Here is a 23754-nt window from a genome sequence, read left to right on the forward strand (position 1 = left end):
GTGAACAAAGCGTAAAGATAAAATACAACAAAAAGGTACCAATTGAACAATTAATAGTATACAGCTTAATTGACGTTGCTGTTTATTACTGGTTTATAAAAACAAGTCTATATGGCCCTATTAGCTGCTTTTCAACCTGACACAAAGCTGAAACCACATTATACTGCAAATTACTTTCCATTTAAACCAGTTTAAATAACGAGCCTCCTCACAGCCTCCTGTCAGCATTCTGTCTACGTAGTTAGAAATAAAAATAATTTTCCTTCTTCCGTTTGTATTGCTGTTAATATTTATATAAAAAATATAGGATTATCATCATTTTAAACTACGGTCAACTCCAAATTAAATTTGTATGATGAGTGAACAGATTTGTTGAAAGACTGGTGGGCCGTCTGTACTTCCTCTTCATCATTCTGCGTGACTTCACAGAGCCTCATGGAGGAAACAGGTGGAGCAAACGAAAGAAGGGCCATGTAAACAGAAATGTACATTAAGGGAGTAATGGAGGGCAAATACAATATTAGCAGGAGAATAGGGTTTGTTTGCCAGTCCAGTAAATTAGCAGCGCTAATGTATAAATATTGCACAAAGAGATTTGTTTTGTCTTGTTACTCTTCATGTTACTGCTGTTTGACGCCTGATCTCTGATACCTTTCTACCTTTTTGGCTCAACAGTCGGCGCTATATTCTGCAGCTTCTTTTATACAATGGGCCTCATTTGCTTCCTACTGTGTTACTTATTATATAACAAATGACTGTAGATTGATATTTAGTTAAATCTATCAAAGGCATGCATGTGAGGAATTCTGATAGTTGTATGATCCTTTATTTGGCATCCTTTTTTAAAAGGTTGCTGTGTGAAATTCTGGGACTTAAATTGTTGTGTTTGGAGCCAGACTGACTCAGTTTACCTCCATATGAGGACTAGAGCATGCTGTCAGACCGCTGCATCCAGGTCAGCGTAAGGCACTTAAGGAAATGGATGAACACTAAACCAGTTGTTCGGGTAATGGTAGCCCTACATCATGAATATATAATTCTTTATTTAGGATGCTTGGTTCGGACTGAGTTGGACCCCAACAGAAAGCTGCCTTCTAGGAATATTTGTACGAAGATGTGAATTGCCATAAATTATTCAGAAATTGCTCTTGTATTGCTCCATCCTATTTTAAAAACTTTTAACAATTGTTGGGTGCAAGCGGACCAAAACAGGAAATGAAGGCAGAAAAGATGGGGAAAGAGGGGAAAACCACACTCACTTCCTGATGAGGAAGATAGACGTCGCTGGTTGGAAGAGGTACTACTGGCAGAGTAATTCTGGGTGGTTGCCGTCTCCGGGGGCAACGGAGGGGGTGGAGGTGGTGTCGGTGTCTGATTGCTTGCAGGGAGAGGAGGCGGCGGCGGCGGAAGAGGAGGAGGGGGGGGTGGGGACGCTGCCGATTCCTCCGCAGTGCCGTTGTTGGAGCTGTGGGCGGAGCTGTCAGTGGGCTCCTCCAGTAACACGGAGCCCTGGTCGGAGACGAGGGTTGAACAGAATTGGTCAGTCGTATTTTTCACCCCACCTTGTGATCATATTTGATCATGGAGTGATACTCCACCAATTTAAACATTACTTGAGCAATGCCAATTTGAATCTATTTTTTCTGTTGTAATATTAGCATTTCATTTGCCAGCTCTTTTTAAAACATGTCAAATGATGTTGACAAAATGTCAAAACCAAAAAACAACTTTTTTTTTTAATAATGAAAAAAATAAATAATAATAAAATGTAATTGCCATGCTTGTTTAGGCATGCCACATGAACGTCCTGCTGGGATAAATGATTCAATTCTGTCAAGAGTGACAGATGTGTGCCGCCCTATTAGATGTGTCCTCCCTCTGCTTCCTGCCATCTTTAATCTACTCATGAAGACGTAACACCCTGTTGCTAATAACAGAGCTAATATGACCTAATCTCAAGGGGAAACGCTGAGAGAAAACATTGGGAGAAGACATCTGTTGCTGCAAGTGATAGTGCTTAAACCCCCCACGCCCTGCGCCCCCCTGCCTGCCCGAGTCTGACACGCTTCAAAAGCGTGCCACGACTCTCCTGGGGGGCAAGTTAATGGGCCGTGACGTTTAATTCGACCTCGCCCTCCCCCCTCCTTAGTCCGTTGGACGCGTGCTCGTCATTGTCGCCCCCCTTCACTTTTTCAAAACCGCCCCTCAGGGAATTAGGGGGAGGACGGTGTCCAGATGGGCCGTGGCAGCACGTGCCGTTGCTCCCGTTGATTAGCCGGTCCATCTGCTGCGGCGCCCCCCGAGACCACGAGAGGCCCCACTGAGAGCTTAATTGGCTCAATGTGGATTGCAAGCTGTATCATCCAGAATTCCCCCACTACGGATACCCTTGAGATTAGAAGAACACCTCTCCAGGGACACTGATGACAGTCTAACAGACTCTATTCATTCAGCTGCCTGTGCAGGTATGTGGCAGCAAACAGGTGCTTAATGATCAGGATCATGTTTCACTTAGATTAGTCACAAGAAAGCCTTGGCAAAAAATATATTTTGTAGTTCAATAGATATTCTCAAAGGAAATTGAAGTGCCTTAATCTCAATGACAAAATGTGAATGTTTTGCACAGTACCTAACGGATAAAATTAACCTTTTCATTTTAATGTGGTCTCACAGACTCAGCGTTAAGTTTGTTCTTTTGTATGTCTGAGACAGCTTACACAACAGGGTGAGAGTCACAAGGTCATGGAAATGAGTGAGACGTTTGCATCTGTCATCAACAAACGCCCAGGTGAACACAAGACGTTGCTGAGTGTCATAATGCACACGCAAATAGTGCCATTTGCACTCCAGCCCTTGGAGAAGTAAAAACTGATTTAGGAAATCTATATTTAAGAGCTGAAACATATGATTGCAGAGTTATTTACATACCCTACACATAAGTGCTCCGGATTTGATAGAAGGCATTATAAAAACATTACTGGAGCTGCTGGGTTGTGCAGGCATTATGCACACCGCCACTCAGCTAAACCTCACCCTTATTTGCTGTGTTACATAACATATACTTTTTTTAAATATGATAATATTAAATGTATATATAAATATGAATAAAAGAAATTGAAAAGATGCCCTCTGAAGAAAAAGTAAGGCATTACATAATTGTGCGTTTCCATCGACAAGCATGAATAGAATAAAATCAGTTTGCACTGATTGTGCCGGCAAATATGTACCCATATACCGTTTGAAAGAATTGATTTGACCAACTAGATGTTGCGTTAAGCCGTCAAAACATTGAACATATTGATGGCATAAACAGCAGGTCGCTGACTCACCTCCTCGTTGGGCGCCATGCCTTTGCTCCCTTCGGACTCGGCCAAGTCGCTGCCCAGGGCCTTGTAGTAGTCCCCAGTGCTGGGCTGCTTGCTGAAGCTCCTAGACCTCCTGTTGGAATCCACGCGGCGCAGTTTGTCTGGGTTTTCTCCGAGCGTCAGCTGATTAGAAAGATGTGAATGGGAAAAAAAACCCCAAGGCTTTAGTTTAGTTTGTGTAAAATATTGGCATTGTTTCATTCACGTGCCACAGCTTTAGCACCAGTGCAAGAGAGACCCTTCTGCCTCCAGAGAAGTGCTGGAGGTCACAAACTGGGCCTGTTCAGTTGAACACTCTGGCTTTCCTTCTGCTCATCTTTCATGTGAAGCAGCTTTTACAACTAAGGTGACAAAGTGGCTACAATTTTCTAATACGAGATTTCTTAACTATATTTTGTTATAGTATTTGGCTCAACTTCTGTCCAAAATTGCATAATATGTTAGTAAATGTGAAAAGAGAAGCTTTAAATTGAATATTTTCAAGTATTATTGCCCAAAGCTGCCAACTCAAAAACATGCTTTATTCATTATACCAAAACGTATAGTTGCTTGGCCTTTCAAATGCAGGGAAACAATTGGCAGCTGACCTGTGACCTCCTTTTTGAGGTATCGCATTCTAAGTTCCTCTCAGCCTGTTTAGTGTTGTTGACTCACGTCTTCGGTCAAAAGAATGGTCCCGGAGCACTCATCAGGTGGGAGGGTAATGTGAGCAGGGGAGCAGTACAGATGGTTTGATTGTCATCCTCGAGGGAGGTGGGCTAACAAAAGCAAAACGTACAAAGCACTTTGGCTGCTCCCCTCCCTCACACAGATGTACTTACGCCTCCTTTCTTCCCATTATACAGATCTGTCTGTCCACATAAAATGGTTGTTATGTATTTGCTTTAACAGTCTAATGCATTTGCATTATCATGGAGTTTTCCACCTGGCTGTGGTTAGGGTCCAGGACGTGCATGTGGTCTTGTAAAAGCCTCAGATAAAGAACGGTCATACACCGGAAGACTCTCATTGTAAAATGAGGAAAAAGTGATTTCAAGAAAAGTAAACAATTTAAACATGACAAGATGCAACACACAGTTACGGTTAAACCAAACAGCAGCTCAAACCTCTCCGCAACCTGGCATCATCCAATCAACACGAAGCAATTTGTCAAATCTGTTTCCGTATCTGCAGCCCAAACGGGTAAAAAAAACAAAAAAAAAACTCTATTTCCTTTTAACACCTTACCTTAGCGTTGAGTCCTGCAGCTCTCCTACCGTCTGGACTGAACCTCATCCACAAAAACCCAGCGGAGCTGTCATCAAATCCAGAGTGTCACCTCCTCTCCGCCCATTGCTACGCCTGCCACTCCACCTGCCCTCTCACTTTACCTACAGGCAGCATCAATTACCTATTGGGTCGGGCCTCAGCAGTAGAAATGATGTCACCACCAGCCTGCGGACCAAACACTCCCCGACTCTGCCCCAGGGCCTCTTATGCAAAACACAGAGACCTGGATCCTGCTAGAAGCTGCTATTGCCATGGAGGCACTCGAACCTCTCAGGTTTTAGGATTATCAGAACATTCTGGCCTCCAGTACCAGTATTAGAGGCAGGAAATATGCTAATCCCGGCTGAGAAGTCCAGAATTTCTACACTACATTAGAAGAATTAAACAGAAAATGGGAGAGGCAAAGCAGTCATTTGTTTGGCTGCTTCTCACGAAACATTTGACTTCATTCAAAGCAAATATAGACAAATGAGATGGGAAAAGCAGCAAAGAAAGCCAACAATAGAAAGATATACATGTGAACTCTTTCATTACAAAGCAATACTACACCCCGATCATCGATGAGGTTACTGTTCCCTGTTACTATGGCGCCCAAGGTAGATTGGATATACATATATAGTAGACAATGATCTTATTTGTGTGAGTTTGTGTATGTGTGTGTGAGTGCGCACGCATGTGTGCATGTGATCTAAGCACTCGCTTTTGTGAAATTGTTGATGAGGGCGAGCCCCCGGCTGGTACCGCCCCCCCCAAAGGAGGGGGGGTGGCACTAATTATAATAACTACACTTCTGTATGCCGCATTTTAGTTAGGCTGATGCAACACATATGTACAACATATAAACATAAACGCCTTCTTGCTTCTGTTGAACTTCCAGAATATAAATCCCAAAATGATTATCAGAATAACCAAAAATAATAAAATATCTGTGGTGCTTGTCTGGAACTTGTTGTTCATACAAGAGAACAGAGACTTGTGTCTTTCTACCATCATACTGGAAACCATAGCAACCACCAGGAGATACATTCTTCATGAGGTGAACGTGATCTCTCAGAAAGATCGTCCTCTTTATAATTACAGTGTTCTTTGACTAACCCGATCACAATTAAATTTATTGAATAACTTCACCACCCGTTTTTTTTGTACTTCCCAGAATCACCAGAAACAGCACAAACTAATGTTGATGGTGCTCCTTTAAATACACGTTTGAGTGATCTGTATCCAGATTAATTACTGGAATTAAGTTCAAGCCCATCACAATAACCACTGTGTGTGTGTCATGTGCGCCACAGTAATGAGCTTCTCGGTTAGCCTCGTTAGCCATGCTAACACAATAACATCTTTGTAGGCACCCAGACAAGGCGCACTGTTACACAAGAGCATTTGCCCAACTGATTAGACACAAGGGAAAATGGCAGCTAATTGGCAATTTATCCCCGAACAAACCCGTCCTGCTTCATATCACAGGCTTTGCCAAACGTATTCATGTTTGGGAGACAATCACCAAACCCAGTGAATGCTTTCCTGCCATGTTCCGTACATATATATGAAACCCAAGAATTACTACACTGCTTGGCTTTACAAAAACTTGCTCACACCTTACTTAATACATCTGCACAGGGAAACGGTTTGATGGACGGGCACAAACAAATACCCCCTAAAATCATGTTTTTGCATTTTGAAATTTCCCTCTACACAAGGAAATATTTCACACAGGCTCGACTTGCAACGAGCTCACCACACCTGTCCTCACCTCCGTCTTGCTGGTGGTGCTCTCCACGTGACGCAGTCTGCTTTTCACCTTCAGGAACTCCACTGATGTCGGCTCCTGAGGGGGCTGCGGTGCTGGGTAGGCCGGGGCTGGCGGGGGCACCGGGGGCGAATGTGGTGGAGGCGGGGGGGGATAGGTTGGAGGTGGTGGTGGTGGGGGTGGGGGTGGTGAGGGCTGGGAGGCGTTATTAGCAGGTATGTCATTCTTCTTGTGCACGTCGGAGCCGATGTCGGGGTTTAGCATGTCCATGTACGCCTGCATGTCTGAAATGCCCGACTCGGATGCACCTGCGACAACAGGTAAAGCAAAGCAGTGAACCTGGCATTCAAACGTGAACGAGAGACACAAGTTACTCTTATGGCTGTTATGACGGCCCACCTTCTTACAAATAATCTGCATGCTGCCACAAGGGAGCAGCACCAGCGTACCATGCACCTGTGACATGCACCATGAGGAAGTAAACTGCTGCCTGATATCAGGCTCCACCTCAGTAAAAGGCTCAGTGTGGCGCCATTGCTCCGACGAAACTTTAGTGGTTTCCATTTAGAAACACAATGCAACATCATCGGTTATTCAGTGAAAAGAAATGTGATTATACTTATCCAGCCACCTTGGTGGTTCCTCAGAAACCAAACTAACGAACTGGGCCAGCATAGAAAGTTTGATCTCTTGACGTTACGCGTTGCTGACCTGTGTGTGCGACCGTGTTCAGCTGAGCGAGTGCGCCTTGTGACTTTGTTAAGCTGCTCCTTTTCTCCCCAGTGCTGGACTGGCTGGAGTTGGCAGAGTCGTAGTTGGACAGGGAGCTGGACGGTGAACTGATGTCAAAGTGGGCCGCCTGGTTGATGGGGGGCATGGTGGTGTTTGGGGACGAGAGGCCCGAGTCCGGCTGCTTGTACTCGAGGTCCATTGAGGGGTCCCGGGACAAAACGCGGTGCTCCACACTCTGTCCAAAGGGATGCAGTTCAGGAATACAATCAAACAACACAGTTGTTAATTATTATGTCAATCAATACTTTAGATGTAAAAAGGTAGAGCATCGTTCCATACCGTGTGCCCCCCCGCCCCTGAACTTGTAAATCTACACTGCTCTCAGTCCCTGATGGCCTTCATGAGGGCAACAGCATTGTGTTTAATGAGTACACTCTAATGAAACATCTCACAGCTGATCAAAAAGCCTCTGGGGCCCTCTGCTTTTCCCCACAGTGGAGGACTTGGCTGGATGTCCCTAATGGGAAGAGCACAAGCGGGGAGGGGGGGGGGGGGATCTGTTTCCCACAAACCAAAGAGACTCCAGTGCAGAGGAGTTATTATTATTTCTCTGGCCACTTGGGATTTTCATTCGGGCCGAACCCGGGGAGTCCGTTTTTTTTATACATGTTGTAATCACTCTGGCAATTAGCACAGAAAAACTGATGGCAGTCAAGGGACATGCTGGCTCGGGGGCTGCTGTTTTTCCATTTAGCCACTACTCACTAAGGATTTGAAGGATGATGAAAAAAAAAAGACTGACCCTCACTGATTAGTCAGGATGTGTCTTACCATGTTCTCCACAGTGTGCAGATACTTGGCACACTGGGAGTGGCCGTTGTATTCAGCCAGATCTGCTGAGGTGAAACCGTCCAGGTCCCTGATGGCCAGGTCCACCCCGTTGACTACAAGGATCTGACAGCACTGGAGAGCAACAAGAGAGCGACACAGAAAGTGGTCGAGGTCAGTTTCAGTAAGATGGAGGAAATCACTGTGCTTCAATTCAGCATTAAAATCAGTTAAAATACAAGTATATGTTCTGCAGAAAAAAATATTTCTTATAGAATAAAATGAATAAACTGTTTAAAAAAATGCATTCTTTTGTTAGTGATAGGAAATCCATTACTATTTGTTTTTTTCTTTTAGAAGGCCCTTGCTATGGGGATCCAAAATATTTCTTTATTGGTCAATAACCATCTCAATCATCGACAGCACCTGTAAAAAACAGGTTAAATATCCTTCCAAAACCAGAATACTACTGGGGGAGACCATCCCTTTATAATAACAAACATTTCTGTTAAACCTGAACTGTATAAAGCCCGTTTATACCCCTCAATGTCTAGTGGCACATTAAGCTGCTTGTTTACAGAACGTGGCAGACACATTTCTCTACATCTAACATGTCAAGCTTGTGCTGAAACAGCTGACTGAACAGATTGGATACAACAGTACTTTAGTCAAAGTAGAAGGTTAGAGTTTTGTTGTATTCAAAACCGATGGTTAAGTATGAAACTCAGTATGGATATGTGAGCGCCAATAATCATAACGCTCATTCTAATATGCGCATTTCAGATGTTTCACTGTACATCGTAACACAAAAGTCAAAAGTCAAAAGTTTCTGTGCCTGTATTCTATTTCAATTTTTAACCCCAGTCTGACTGATCAAACAACAGAAACACACACCTCCAGTTCGCCGTTCTCTGCAGCGTCATGCAGAGGGGTTCCCCCCCAATTGTCAGTGATGATCTCTCCGCCGTGCAGCAGCAGCCAGCTGAGCACCTTTGAGTGACCTCGACTGGCTGCAAAGTGCATGGCCGTGGCCCCGTCACTGTCTCTGTCCGTCAGGCGGACCTCTGTGAAGCTAACCTGAAGGGGGGGAGGATAACGACGCAAGTTAAAAAGATATGTGGTGGCTCAGTTATTACATTTAATCCAATGAGTTTAAAAAATATAACTGCATCAGTATGGAATATGGACTAAACTCTAAGTAAATGTGCTCCATTTCATTAGAAGACATGATCCATATGGAGCTGCCATCAACATACCAGCCAGACAATGACAGTGTTGTGGCCCATCTGGGCAGCAGCGTGCAGAGGTGTCATCCCGTCATTGGCTCTGATGCTAGGATCTGCCCCACAATCCTTCACCATGTATTGGACGACCTCCAGATGACCCTCCTGGCATGCCAGGTAGAGCGGTGTGGCACCATTCTTTGTTTGAGTGTTGACAACGCTGGAAATGAAACAAGAAAGTGAAAAGGGAAACAAAAGGATCCCGAATGTCTCGAAAAGCTTGAAGCGGTTGGCTGGAGCCTTTTCTTCCTTCATCACTGAAAACCTCTATATTCGGACAAAGTAAAAGTCTCAAGTCGGCATTCATAATCTACTGATACTGACGCCCAGATATAGACACTTACAATTGTGGATTTTAAACGTAACTTCAGTTGTGTGATTCAGATGTATATTGGGGCATCATGTATTATGGGACAGCATAAGAAGAACGCATTTTACTTCTGCCTTGAAAAGGCTAAGGTAAAGTTAGGGGTGCTAATACATTGCTTAGAACTAAACTCACATGAGATAACTTTGGTAATATCACACAGGAGAAGTAAAATGCTTTTTCCTTATGCTGTCCCAATATACCTGAATTCACCCTACAATACTGGTAAAAACGTTACTGGACTGGAAACTGACTGGATGAAGGTTTTACTGAGTTCACGTCGCGTCAACACTGTAATTAATGAAAACTCCTTGTCTTGTCCCAAGAAATGGCCAAATTCACCAAACCAAGTCCCTTAATGTATTATTTTAGTAGTAGTTTCTTGCTGTGAAAATGTCCCAATTAGTTCCCTAAACCCTTAATTCTCACCATTTTCAGGCAGTGAAATTCATAGATATTTTGATTGAAGACTACATTAAATTTAAAAGGGAAGATACCTTTGCAAAAGCACTAGCTACATTTAACTGACTTGCAAGTTTGCACAGTTGCCACAACAGTAATGGTGGCTTATCTACTTCTGTTTATAACTCTTATCAATTCATTTATAATCATCACATACATAAACTGTATCCTCTTAACACACAGCTGTCAAATAATTGTATGTAAATCATTGTATTTCACCCATTTATCTAAAGGGTTTGGCTGTGGGATTGTAGTTTGATGGCTGCAGGTAACTGACAGAAAAACATCCGTTTACAAAGTCAACCGACGGCTATTTTGGGAGCAGACTGCAGTGACGGCGAGGCAAATCCCGCTCTCCGGTTCCCAAAGGCCCTAAGCCCCGCTTTCGAAGGTAAAAGCCCCCTTGTTCCAGATCTTTTCAGGCACTGTGGGTGTTCTGGGAGAGAATGATCGCTTCCTCACTAAATCTCATAAGGGTGAGCTTTATTTGGACACTGACAAATAAGCAATGCGTGCAAAGAGGATTATCACTTGCCAGGCTTTGCCCTTGTGTGCTTAAAGCTGCCAGCATATGAACTGCTCTGCACTGGCTGTGTCATTGTTCCGATTGGCTGGCTGGCAGAAGCACAACCTTTAGTGGGGTACATTTCTATGTTAAAATGAAACCAACTTAGACCTTGTTTGAGGCCGACTTATCAAAGTGCAACCAGTGTGATTACACATTTTGAATCGGTTCTTTGCTTCGGCAAATGTCTGCAATGTTCTGCGCCCTGCCTCAAGGTGAGTGAAGAGCATTTCTCAAAGCAGCTTCAGGAAGGGTGGCCACGGTGAAGCAGGAAGAGGAGCAGAGGCGGTGAGGGAAAGAAGAAGAGGTAGGGTTTAAGTGGACAAATCGATTGTGTAGACACAAACATAATCTTGCCAAACTTTCCCCTTAAGGCATAAAGTCAGTACCATCACTAAGGATCCTGTATTTGAATAACATGGATAACAACACGTTTTCTTCTAAATTATACATGAAAGGCAGTATCTGCTCATAATTAATCATCTCCCATTCTGAGGCAAAAAAGGGTCCCAAGTTCCCACTATTTACATTTTTCAAAATAAGAAAGGCAAGTTCTCCATGGTTCTTTCTTGAGGAAGTGGGCGGACGGGTAAATTATTCATATGTGTAACCAAAGTGTTCACCTGCTGACTGGGGTCTGTATAGCAGAGAAACTTACATTTGTCATTAATCGTAACCCCAAAGGCTGTGAGAGCGACCAAGTCGAGTGTATTTGAGGTGTACTACAGTTAGGATTCTAACAGAGCACTTTGCCCTCGTCACAACTCTCCAAAGTGAAGCAGCTTAAACAATTCACTAAAGAGGTGCTTTTTGAGGAGAGGTGTAGATTTCAGAGCGCGATGAAAGAGGTTGGCCTTGTGTGACAACAGAGCGAGCAAGTGGTCCAAGGGCGCTACGTCATCAGTCACTCCAGGCAGATAAAAAACCTTTAACGTAGCAGACATTTGATATATTTTTAGTTCCGCTCCGATGGTTTAGACCCGGTAATTGTCTAAGCAATCCCTGCCCCCCCCCCATGTACAGGGCAACAAAGACCAGGGTTTGTTTTCATTACTAGCAGAGTAATTGGCTGACAGTCTTCTTAGCCTCTCAGTGGCGTTTCTTGTCTTAATAATAAAGAATGTTGTTACAGAATTCATGTACTTTATTCAACTGAGTAACCCAACCCTAACCCTTATTTTGAAAGACCTAATATGCAATTTACTGATAATTAACAGATTTTTATCCATATCTTTTGTTAGAGGCAACAACCATTGAAAGAGGTCAAAAAACTACACAAAGACAACACAATAATTAAAACCTAGACAAACGTGTACTGACAGCAGTTTATCTAGTGAGCATGTAATACTTGAATTGAGGAATTGCACGTTTAATGTCATAACTTGGCACAAAAACAAGTCATTTTACCAGTTATAATTCTATGGGCCCTTGGCCCGGCAGTAGGGTTGGGTACAGAGAACCGGCGCCATATTGGTACCCAACTAGTGAAAATACATGACAGTTTTGTAATTGCTGTAAATGCTGTGTGAATAAAGCATTCTGGGAGGAAGTCTTTAGATCCTTGCATTCATGTCATGGGAAAGGTCAGATGGGATAAGGCTATGTAAAATATAAATATATTGGTAGCAAGCCTTAATCCTCAAACCAGCACGGCTTGTTTACCTCATGTTGGTCTGTGTGCCATTATCATGTGCGCAAAAGCACTCTCTTCATGGTGTACATTCAGGTGCATGGTTACTAAAGGGATCAGTAATTGAGGGGGTCATGTTGTTTTCAATTTTTTAAGCAGAACAAACTACTTCTTAAAGCTCGCCCATATAAATGTGTGGCCTTGAAACCACAAGGCTATCTCTCTTTTGCAAACTTCAAGTCTGAACAATGCCGAAGGCTATAAAAGCAGCTCGTCTATTCAAATGGATTTGTTTCCCTCATTACCTTATCACTGGTTGGGCGCAATAATGTGTTGCCGTGGAGATAGTGGTAAACAGCAACATTGTGGGCGGCGGTGGAGAAGAGTAAATGGCGACCAGCTATCAGGGAGCCACCGTGTCTCTGAGGCTCATTAAATTTTCAGCAGGTATGTGCACCCGTCTGGGCTGCAAATCCACTAATATGTAGGGGCAGGGGAAGGTGCCTGGACAGGCTGCTCATCCTACTCTGGTCATCAATTATTTACCTTGTGTATTTCTTTATGGCAGTAGTTAGTTGTCATTGTTGATGGCGAAAGTAGACAACAGCAAAAAGAGCGTCGCTCAGCTCAACGGTTATCTCCATATTTTGCTTTTTTATTGTTTTATAACCATACAGTTGTTGCTTTTAATAAGCCTAAATTGACAACCAAACAAGGCCACTAGTCTTGCTTACATGGCGTTAACCACAAAGACCAGCTTTGTACTGAATTCACTCTATTATCCCAAAACAAAAATAACTCATTTAAGGTTTTTAAAAAAGCAGAAATTGTTAACCACTTAATCTACAGCCATGCCACTGATCAAAGGTGATGGAACCCTACCAATTAATTCCTCATATGTAGGCGTTAAAAGCATTTTAATGTAGAGCCACTACTAGAAATGTCAAGTATCATAATACAGAGCTCTTTAACAAATACAAAGTGTGTTCCATTCACAACTGTTAGTGTGGTCGAGATTAACAGATCATTTCTTCCACTCCCCTACTCGACAACGTCAGACACAAATCCCTGTGAATACCTTTGACAAAAGACATTCATGCTGATCTGATGGCACCATACTCATCAAAAAGAAGCCAATGCTTCATACCATTTATAATCTCATCTTTCAATCTCAACTGGCGGCTCAAAGGTGTGAGCTCAATTTGACTGTTTTACTCCTTTTCTGCAAACAGCCTCAGTGCTTGGAAAGAATCTGCAGTGTCGGTCTGTGCTCATCCCGTCCTTGTGCTTCCCAGAGCGGACGATAGCTCCCCTGTGTCCCTCGAGTTGTAAAGGTCCACACAGGAAGGTGTTATCTCTACAGGGCACTGGTGGCTGACAGGGACCTGATAAGGGATGTGTTCATCGCGGGACACACACACATACACACACATGCACTAAAACTAATCAAACACATTAAAAGTGTCAGCATTCGGAAATCTGAATCCAAACAGTGGATCTACTCTAACCGCTTTCATTTAAAACCCTATGAGGGAACTAATTAGAGCTTGCAATATTATAGTTCTATATTAGAGATCTAATGTGTATGCCAATAAAACTTGCCCGCTTTGAGACACTGTGAACCAAGACATTCCCCGGCACCAAATATGCTCAAATTGTACGAGGTACCCAATTAGACAACAGCAAGAAGAAAGCATGAAGTCATAAAATCACAGAGAACAGTTCCAAACCGCTTACTTTGGGCTGTGCCCCAGTAACAGTCGGAGGGAGGCCAGGTCTCCCTTGGCAGCAGCATAGTGAACAGGTACTGCGCCTGTATCGGTGGAGGCCCCGGGGTCCACGTCGCCTCTCTTCAGCAGCCAGTCAGTGATCTCGTGGTGACTGAAGCGGGATGCGAGGTGGAGAACGGTGGCTCCAGAACTGTCCCTGTCCTGTCAATCAAACAAAAGAGAATTGCTTTATTTTCACCCAATAAGAGTTAACAATCAAAAAGATTTTAGATATTTACCCACTGGATGACAGGGTCACATAAAATGTTCAAAGAAGTTGATGTTTTGTGTATTATTGATATACAGTAAGACTGAATGATTATGCTGTTTTTTTTTTAGCTCAAAGCTCCACAAAGCTCTTTATGCGAGCATATTTGAGCAAGGAAATAAGTCTTGCTTAGCCCGAGAATAAAGGCTAACCTTATTTGTGAAAAAACACTACAGTCTTCATGAGAAACGCTGTAGTTCTAAGCAGCATACTCATACATTTACGACTTTTGTACATCGAAAAGCTCTAATTACTGCATTAAAATGACGAATCACATATTAAACGATGGCTCGACTGACTCAGCTTTGGTTTGTGTCGTCTTGGTCTAAATGACGTTTGAGCGTGAGATCGCTTAGTCGTTGGAGCTGTCAGACCAAAGACGTCTTGGGGGGGGGGGGGGGGGGGGCTTGGGGGGGGTGGGGGGAGGGGGGAACAGGACTGGCCTGAGTGTGTCTCTGTGGAGATTGCATGTTCTCCATGTGGATTTTTTTCTACAGTCCCAAAAATGTACAGGTTAGTTGAACTGGCAAATAGTATTGTAAAAGCTGGGGAATTGAGAGCGGGACCAGAGAGGAACCGCCCCAATGTAGAGAAGTTTTTGAATAGCAGTAGAGGCACAATGGCTTTAATTATATAGGGAGGCTTTACGTCAGACAACACCAAAGAACTACTGAATGACAGCGTCTACGGAGACGCCTCCAAAGTGGGGCTCGTGAGGTTTAATCACGGTGCTCTAACTTTACTCCTTTCTTGCCCGATTATTATTCATCACATCAACGTCATTGTGTATTTGTATATAAGCCCAATGTCCAATACTGTGTGTTCAAAAGTGGATTACTTTTGCAAATGTAGTTTTGCATACATTACCATTGGAAGATGAGGCAGTGCATCATAGTGGATTTAAACAAACTGGAAGACAGGGGATTGGGTTTTTTCCTAGATTGTTAGCGTGTTGTCGGTTAGTGGGTTATCAGCACAAACAAGAAACCTTCTGACCCTTGGGGACTTCCCTTCGGCAGTCGGGTCCCCCACTGACTGACTCCAACATCCCACTGGTCACGCTCTTCACACTCCACAACACGCACAAACACTTTCACTTTCACGTGTCACTTTCTGTTCGCTAGTTTATTTTTAAACTAACCATTAGCTTTAGATTACTAACCCATAGCAGTATATCTTATTTTATTCCTTGCACTATGTTGTTGTGTTGTCCAATGTCTAAATGTCTGTTATGCACCAACTGCCAAGTCAAATTCCTTGTATGTCTGACAATTTATATCAATAAATCTGATTCCTGACTGTGTATGTATGTATTTATACATATTTTCAGCAAAAATGTATTTAGGTTACCATGTTTGTTACCTAATAAATATTAATGTTAAATCCGTTTTGGAGTTTCTTTTGAAGATTGTTTTCATGTTGGAGGAAGTTTGCTTTTATCAACCCCCCCTACACACACACACACCCTGACTTAAAGCCCTCTACACCTCTTGCTGTACATCTCAAGCCACTCACCTGAGGCCGACATCCACCGTGGGTCAGCAGCCACTGTAAGCAGGCCAGGTTGCCGGTGGCTGCTGCGTCATGCGCCGGGCTCGCCCCGTTGTTGGCCAGGCAGTTTCCATCCAGCCCTGCCTCCTCCACGAGGAATCGCAGGCAGGTTAGTTTCCCGGCTCGGGCAGCGTGGTGGACCGGCGAAGCCCCCAACACGTCCCTGACCTGCGGCGTGAGCGCTTTTTGCGCCAACTGCAGTTTGAGAGTCTGCACGTCCCCTTGCCTCGCGGCGAGCAGCGCAGTGTCCCCCTCCAGTACCATCGCTGCTTCTGCAGATCCGAGGGGACTCCTTCCTTCAGAGAGGCCCGCGTGCAGCCAGATCCGTTCACCGTGCAGAAGGGGTCGGCATTGTATGCGCCAAGCTTCAGATCATCTCGGTCACGCGGTTGACTTTTGCGGGGAAACTCAGTTGCCGAAAGAGCTCACCAAAGAGCCCAAAATGAACAAAGTCCGTTTCCGTTCAGACACTTTTAAATACGCGATATGTTTTACATGTTGAAAAAAGAAAACTCAGTCCCCTGTTATTTTCCTGAGCGGTAAACCGACCTGGTTGTTACGTTTTTCCCGGGGTTGAATGACGCTCGTGTATCCGTTTCCTCCGTCTCGCCCGCGGGATGCAGAACACCTGTTTGCGCAAGTTGTGTGCGTTCCGCTAACTTATCGTTGTTTAATTGATTTATTCACCCGGTTTGCTCAAGTCATTGCCGTCGCGTTTTATTTTTTCTTCCAATAGCAGATGGCGACATGGGACTCAGAGCCTGTTAAATAATCCATCAAGGGGAGGATCACTGAGCCTGTTACAGGTTGTTGCTTTCTGGAAATCCGCTCGGAAGTTAAAGGGCCAGTATGCGGAAAAGCTGCTCCGAGCCCGGGGTGAATGAAGCCCACTGGCTGCTGTGGGAGCGGGGGGGAGGGGGCTGTCACTCAAGTGTGCACCCACGGACACTCAATTTGCGACGGACCCTTTGAGCACACACAACATGTCTTGTTTGCGTCCACGGCATTAATGTTGCATGTGGCCGTGAAATGAGACACTCGGTTTGCAGACAGAAGAGGTCCATCTGCTGGCCTCTCGTAAAACTGAGCTCATTGAAAACTGTTCCACATATATTTGGGCATTTGTCTGTTTAGTGACTGGTTGTCATGTATATTGTTGTAGAGTTATGGAGCTATCTTATAATATTGTTATTATTACTATTACTTATTATTATTCGTTGTTGTTTTTGTTAACTGTAAACAAAAGCAGCATGTTTATCTTTGTGAAAAGATCCTGAATATCATTATAGAACATTTGAATTCTTATAAAGCTTTTTTTAAATTAAATTGTTCTGTTCACAAAGAGCCGGTAGGCCTTTTGTATAACTGTACACTCGCAGCCAAAGCATATTATTAGTAAAGTGCTATTTACTTCTGGGAGATCAATAAGGTCATAACAAGCTTTAAATTGCATTGCTTTTGTTGTGACTTTTGACTGTGAGTGAAATTTTGAGTTCGCTTCTAGAGTATATGCAAAGTTATAACTCCAATTAACAAAAGAAAAATGTTTACTTTCTGGATTTAGATTGTATCTAAAAACATATGTAAATGACGTGAATTATTTGTAATCAGCATTGCACAAACTTAATCCGTGTTAAACAGTGTTTAACATACACATAACAATAATACAATATTGTACGATTTGATGTGGAACAGTTTTATAATTATATTTTTTGACTATGCTACATTTGACACTATTATTTGACTATAAATTGGAATGGATGACTTTTACTTGGAAAGAAGAACCTTCAATGATGGAGGAGTATGACTCACCTCTGAGTGAGAGAAATGTACTCAAACAGTAAAAAAAACTCAACCGAGGCCAGGTGTTTTATATGTAAGCTTAAACCGAGTCTCTGCTTAGCATTTTAATACCAACGGGTGAAATAAACCACAGACTTTATGATTTTGGATTGCCTTGACCTTGTCTTGAGGCCCGTTTAAAGTAAGCCTGGCATAGTGTATCATAGATACCCGTACTGCTTGAACATGACGTTGTGAGGAACTGTAATACTTTCAATCACCAAACGGTGGCGGGAAAGCCTCAGCACCAAAGTATCTGCACCTGCGGAGGAGTTCAGGTGTCAAATCAACCATTTGTAGGCTTCTCTAAATCACATCTATCGCACGCGCGTCGGGACGTTGCGTCTTGATGTCCAAATAGCAAAATCATAATAAAACAACTAAAGTTTTTTAAAAAAAATTTTAAATTTTTTTTTAAACTGGTGGCCAAGTTCACTTCCGGCTTGCCTCACCGTGTAAAAGCTATTTCAATTCGTGTTGAGTCCTATTTGCGGGTTAGATTATATTTGACTCGTTCTTATATTTTCTAAAGGAGAATTTGGGAACTAACTTGCCTCCTCGCGCCACGTTCACACTGTCAGGTTGATTGATTCTCTGCTGCCTGATGTGGAGGATTTGGGAGAGGAGGGGGGGGGGGGGGGGAGAACAGTCTCGTGCTCGGCGCGTGCCTCTCCGGCCCATCTGTTGCACGGGCCAACTGTCGTAGACACCACGCGCCGAAGTGGGGGGAGAGAGGGGTTATTCCCACGAGCCGTACTAATGTTACAATTCCCTAAAGGACTTGGACAATAACGTCCTAACACGATTTGGAGGGTTCTCCATCACTGCCATTATTACACTTAGCCCATCGTATGTTACAGGAATAATGAAAACATATAGAGATATACAGACTTCTAAGGCCTGTTTGAGCAAGGCATTCCAATTTAAAAAAAAAGGTTTATCATGTCAGTTTATTATCTTATATAGGCACTTTCATTGAATTATCAGAGTGGTTGATTGATTGTTTAGTAAAAGATATAATATATAGAAATAAACCCACAGTTTTGATACCGACCCAATTTTATTTTAACTGTTTAGAATGACTAGGCTGAAGTATGACACTTGGACCCTTATTTTGGATTGAATTTGTTACTTAACCATACTGTGCTAGTGGGTTTTATTTATTTATTTATCCGCCAGTCTGGTGAATGAGGTCGACAAAACCCGCAGAACACGTCTTCTACAAAGAAGGGTCCACACATGGATTTAATCACACAGACATGTGTTGGTTGATCTGGAGTAGACGTTCCCACAACTTCAAGCAGTGAGAGACTAAATCCCCTTTGAAGTGGAAAGGGGCTGCCAACGGTTTTCTCCTCGGAGCCTGGGAAAGCTGCGCTATGTCTTGCACGCGTCGGACGTGCGACAGTTATTCAAATTGGACTCAATTATTCAGCGCGGGCCCCATCTGTTGTATGGTCACATCTGCTGCTGCGCGCCAACATTCAAATGATCACCTTCTCTGCTCAAGACCACGCTGCTTCTAACGGATAAACGACGGCCAGTTTGGAACTGCATTTCCCCAGAAAGCATCAGCGACAGTTTAGTCCAGTGCCGCTAAATATTCGCCGAGAAAAGAGAAAGAAATGAACTTTAAATCTGTTAAATCTGAACGTTGGAGCAAAAGACCACGCTCGTAACAGATCATTCATTGTTTAATATTTTCCTGGCTGACCCAGAACAATGACCTACTCATGAGAAGACGAGTTTCGATGAATTTGGGTTTTATAGTTTGAATTTTTAGATTTGAGTGTATGACGGACATGATATTAGTTACACAAATAGTAACCACAATAATAATCGTCACTATAAACATTTAGTTCAAACTCAACTGACCACGTCGGACGTTAGGGTTTTTTAAAGCATCTTTAGATAATATATGCATATAGTAACACAGCAGCTCCTCGCGCGCATTTGCACCCGCTGCGCTGTGGCGCGTGCCCGACGTAATAGCTTTCGCTTGAGCAAACGTGGGCGCGTGCTGGGAGCATGCTTTCAGTCTGTGACGAACCAGGAGCGTGCATCATCCAAAATACTGATAACAAGGAATCGGCAACATAACACACAAAGAGTACCATTTATTTAACTGTCCACCATAAAAAAAGAGGAGACTGGACACATTCAACTTTATTAAGAAGATGAAAAAAGACCAACACACACAACAAGAGGAAATCACTTTATTTATCCTCTCCACCCTCGCATCTCCAAACTTATTGCAGAATTTAATCTTTATATTTTCTTTATATTAATCTTTTATATTTCCTTGTATATCTTGCAGAATATCTTGAGTTTATATATATATATATATATATATATATATATATATATATATATATATATATATATAAATATTTTATAATCCAAAAATAAGACATCACAAAAGACTATTTTCATTCTTGTTCCTGAAGAAGTCTCATGTGCATGTAGGCATTAAGACAGCATTGATAATACACCAACAGGCAATCATATTATGAATCCACTACATCTGAAATTTAAATTCTTAACATGTTTGCGATTTATATGTCACCGAGAATATAACAAAAGGATCACTTTTAATTCATACTCTTCGTAAGTGATACAAACAATGCAACTGAACACTAGTGATGTTGTAGTCATGAAATGCATCCTGAAAGGCTCACATTTAGCCTACTTCCGTTCGTGCAATGTTCATTTTAATTGAGTTTGCCCCTCACATTTTTATGTAGCCTATGTTAGTCATTTGTGCTGAATAACATGATTTGTCACTCTTTCTAAGGGTCATTTTATAAAATCAAATATTACAACTCTAACATTGTCTATTTGGATCATGTTCCTGAATTAAATAGGTTATTCAATAAACTTATAGGGCATATTGTTGAAAATAAAAACATCTCTTCGGACATATTTTACATAAAACGAAGTAAACCCACATTAAAGATTGAGACATTTTTTTAATAACTCATATTTGTAACTTATAATTCGTGGTTGTTTCCCTGCTGACTTTTTATAGGCAAACGTCTACAAGCATCCAACAAATAAACAGCCGAACTTTCTAAATCAGTTGTTGCATCTTGTTTCTTCTCAACACAAGTTAGATGTCTTCTGTCCATTGAACTCACCATGCACGCGCCATGTCTCTCCCACAGGGACTCAGTCATCCGTGAGCTGCAGTGGGAACTTCTACGGTCAGACTTTCTCACACTCGGGCTCATTAGCAACTGTCAGACACAGGACAACTGATTTGACAAGACAGACGTTTTGACAAAGCAGCATTTAGTGAAAATTAAGAAATAAATTGACTGATACATATGACTGGTGGCGTTTTATTCGTTTTTCTCTGTCTCAATACATTTTTGTTTTATTCATTATAAAGCACTCAATAATTTGTCTGTTGAATAATAACACCAAATAACTACATCATACACTGGATTCAGAGTAACTGTACCCTTTATCAAATGTTAATATACAAGACTGTCATTTAGCAATATAATACATTACAATCCTGTGACATGTAACAGTTTATACATATCATTTTGAACTTGTTGGACTAATTCAATCATTATTTAAGATCATACACGTCAAAAACACACAAAATATTTCCCCTATTGAGCCATACACGTGTACCATTGTAAGGGCTAATTGAGACAGGTGAAGATAAACGGTCCCGGTTCCAGGACAATTACGGTGTCTTGAGATCATATTTTACGCTTTTCATGCTCCACAGACATGTTCAAAGCAGTGCTATGGATTTCATTTAAAAAGAGAAAATGACATACCAGCGTGTGAGTTCGTTGCCCATGTGCTGGTCATCGGGAGCCCATGCAGCGCAGCGTGCAGGTCGCTTCTGGTGGAAGGCTGTGCTTGTAATGAGCGCCTTTTCACAGCACGACGTTTGGGATCAAATCACAGAGACGCGTTTTGTCTGTGGGCGGAAACCTGATTGGGGGCCACGCCCCTACTTAGCGTTGCTCGTGCACTACAGGAGAACTGCAGGATGGCCATGGGGCAACGAGAAAAAGATAGATTTAAAATGTTATTTGTTTTGTTCGAGGCTGTATTTCCATTGGTCACATTGAAATTCCATTTGCGTATTTTCCTTTAATCGGTTAATTTTAGATTCAATAAAAGCATTCATTTTTTTCACAAATGTTCCAAAAGATTTCTGAAAGTAAAAAGCTATATCCCTAAAATATTATTATGTTTGGGTTATGGTTGAGCACAACCTTTTTGTCTGGATAATTGTGAACCTTTATTTCTTGCTCTTGTTGTTATGAGTTTCAGCAACGATATTAGTAGTGGTTTTGGTATGAAAATAAAGTCCTTATCATTAGTAAACTACTTGGAGAATATCTTTCTTCTATATTGGACATTATTTAAGAACATCCACATGCATTTTCGTGATTAACCTTCCACTCTTTAATTTCCCCCTGGACAATTCTTAATCGTCCCTGCACTTCAAAAATAATTCATCAGAGCAGGGAAGCCATCTGCTGCCTTTGTTCTCTTGGCTCGTGCTGTTCTCGTGCCCCTGATATGGCAACACAATGGATCCCACTCAATCAGAAATCTAATATTCAAAAAACCCGCCAAGAAGCTGCCTGTCTAATACCTCGACTGTGTGTGGCTGCTTTAATCTCCAATACCCGCTATAGGCATATTATTAACGAAATGATTAAAAACAAGTAACACCAAGGTCCATCTAGTTTGGTAAACACCAAACTAGATGGACCTTTATTGTTGCAATTGTGTCAACGTCTGTTCCGTGAACATTAACAGTGAGTGTTAGACTGGTGACTCAGATGAGCGAGGTGCATCGCATGTGTGTCAGAGCTGCAAACGTCTGCTATTGGCGGAGAAGCCAATGCGACGCTTAAAGTTTACCTTTGTCAACTTTGAAGAGCAAAACAAATGCGCACCACCAGATGTGTGCCGGCCCTTACAGCTTGGCTTTTGGCTTGGTTAGGCTCGGTTGGATATTCAAATCCCGTCTGAGCCACCCCTCTGATGTATACAATGTGCAATAACGCTAGACGGCTTCTCTGAAAACGACGCCATGGCTCAAGGCTTTGATGGATGTTTTTGTGCCTGTATAGAACGCATTTTGTCATGTTTAAAGTATAAAATATAATCTCTCTGCTTTAAGGTGTTTTTGTATGTTCTCGGTTGTAAACAATATACTTTGTTCTGTTCAAGTAACAAATAACAAGCAGATAGCACAAGATTGTATTGACAATACATTTAGACTATATGAGGCACCTGAAATAATATAACATCAATTTAAGATCGTTTTAGAGCCTTAGATTTACATCTACAGTTTGAATAATTGAAGTCAAAGACTTTCGAACTATTTTGATAAATGTGCCACTTTTTCGGGAGGATATAGTCTTCTTGATTAGTGGTGTTTCATTTAGAGCCCGTTGATCGACCAATAAGCTGATCTTTTGATGGCGTCTCATTTAGCACGTGACCAGCAGGGATGCAGACGCAGACTTTAGACACAATCAGTGACGTCGGATGGACTTCGTGCGGGAGAAAACAAGTCTGCGTTTTGTCGCACCGGCAGATGCTTTATGAAAATAGCGTTGTTTTAGGCGTGGGAAGCTTCTTGGCAATTTTTGATAGGTCTATCTTGCATCCCAAGAGAGAGACGTGACTGCGTTTCATCAGCGTTGACAAAAAAATATAATGTAAACAAGTATTTTACTATTTTAAATCTACAATGAAACATTCTACATTTGTATAGTCTTTTTTATAAGCCAAGAAGGGTTCTGCCATTACTTATTTTTTTGCATTAGGCAATTATTAAAATACATTTCAATATAATGTACGAATAATGGTTGACTGCGGGCATAGACAAATTGACACCCTTGTAAAAGTAGCAAAATGAATGCTGTTTTATGCTGCATTAAATTGTACCTAAAAGGGCCATCTACAGCAACATAGAACAGCAATCACACGGTGTGTACTAATGTCACACCCAGGAAAGGATAACTGGACAGAATTCTGTTTTATTTAAACAAAAGAAACAACATATTTTAGTAAGAGCAATTTACAT

The 23754-nt window shown here is 42.3% G+C and overlaps 1 protein-coding gene across 1 annotated transcript in view; it reads right to left on the bottom strand.

Moving 5' to 3' along the window:
* Positions 1 to 16684, bottom strand: part of espn (espin) — a 30878-nt gene extending 14194 nt beyond the window's left edge. Inside the window, exons 1-9 of the mRNA XM_062563902.1 lie at positions 15804 to 16684; positions 13989 to 14182; positions 9201 to 9387; positions 8839 to 9021; positions 7948 to 8079; positions 7096 to 7351; positions 6388 to 6692; positions 3330 to 3488; positions 1260 to 1509 (exon numbers count right to left, since the gene is read on the bottom strand). Of these exons, the coding sequence (XP_062419886.1) occupies positions 1260 to 1509; positions 3330 to 3488; positions 6388 to 6692; positions 7096 to 7351; positions 7948 to 8079; positions 8839 to 9021; positions 9201 to 9387; positions 13989 to 14182; positions 15804 to 16103 (1966 nt within the window). The 5' untranslated portion in view covers positions 16104 to 16684. The remainder of the gene's footprint in view (positions 1 to 1259; positions 1510 to 3329; positions 3489 to 6387; positions 6693 to 7095; positions 7352 to 7947; positions 8080 to 8838; positions 9022 to 9200; positions 9388 to 13988; positions 14183 to 15803) is intronic.
* Between the last annotated feature and the right edge of the window lie 7070 nt (positions 16685 to 23754).

The sequence above is a fragment of the Pungitius pungitius genome, chromosome 1 (genome assembly GCF_949316345.1).
Source record: "Pungitius pungitius chromosome 1, fPunPun2.1, whole genome shotgun sequence".
In the NCBI taxonomy this organism is placed as follows: Eukaryota; Metazoa; Chordata; class Actinopteri; order Perciformes; family Gasterosteidae; genus Pungitius; species Pungitius pungitius.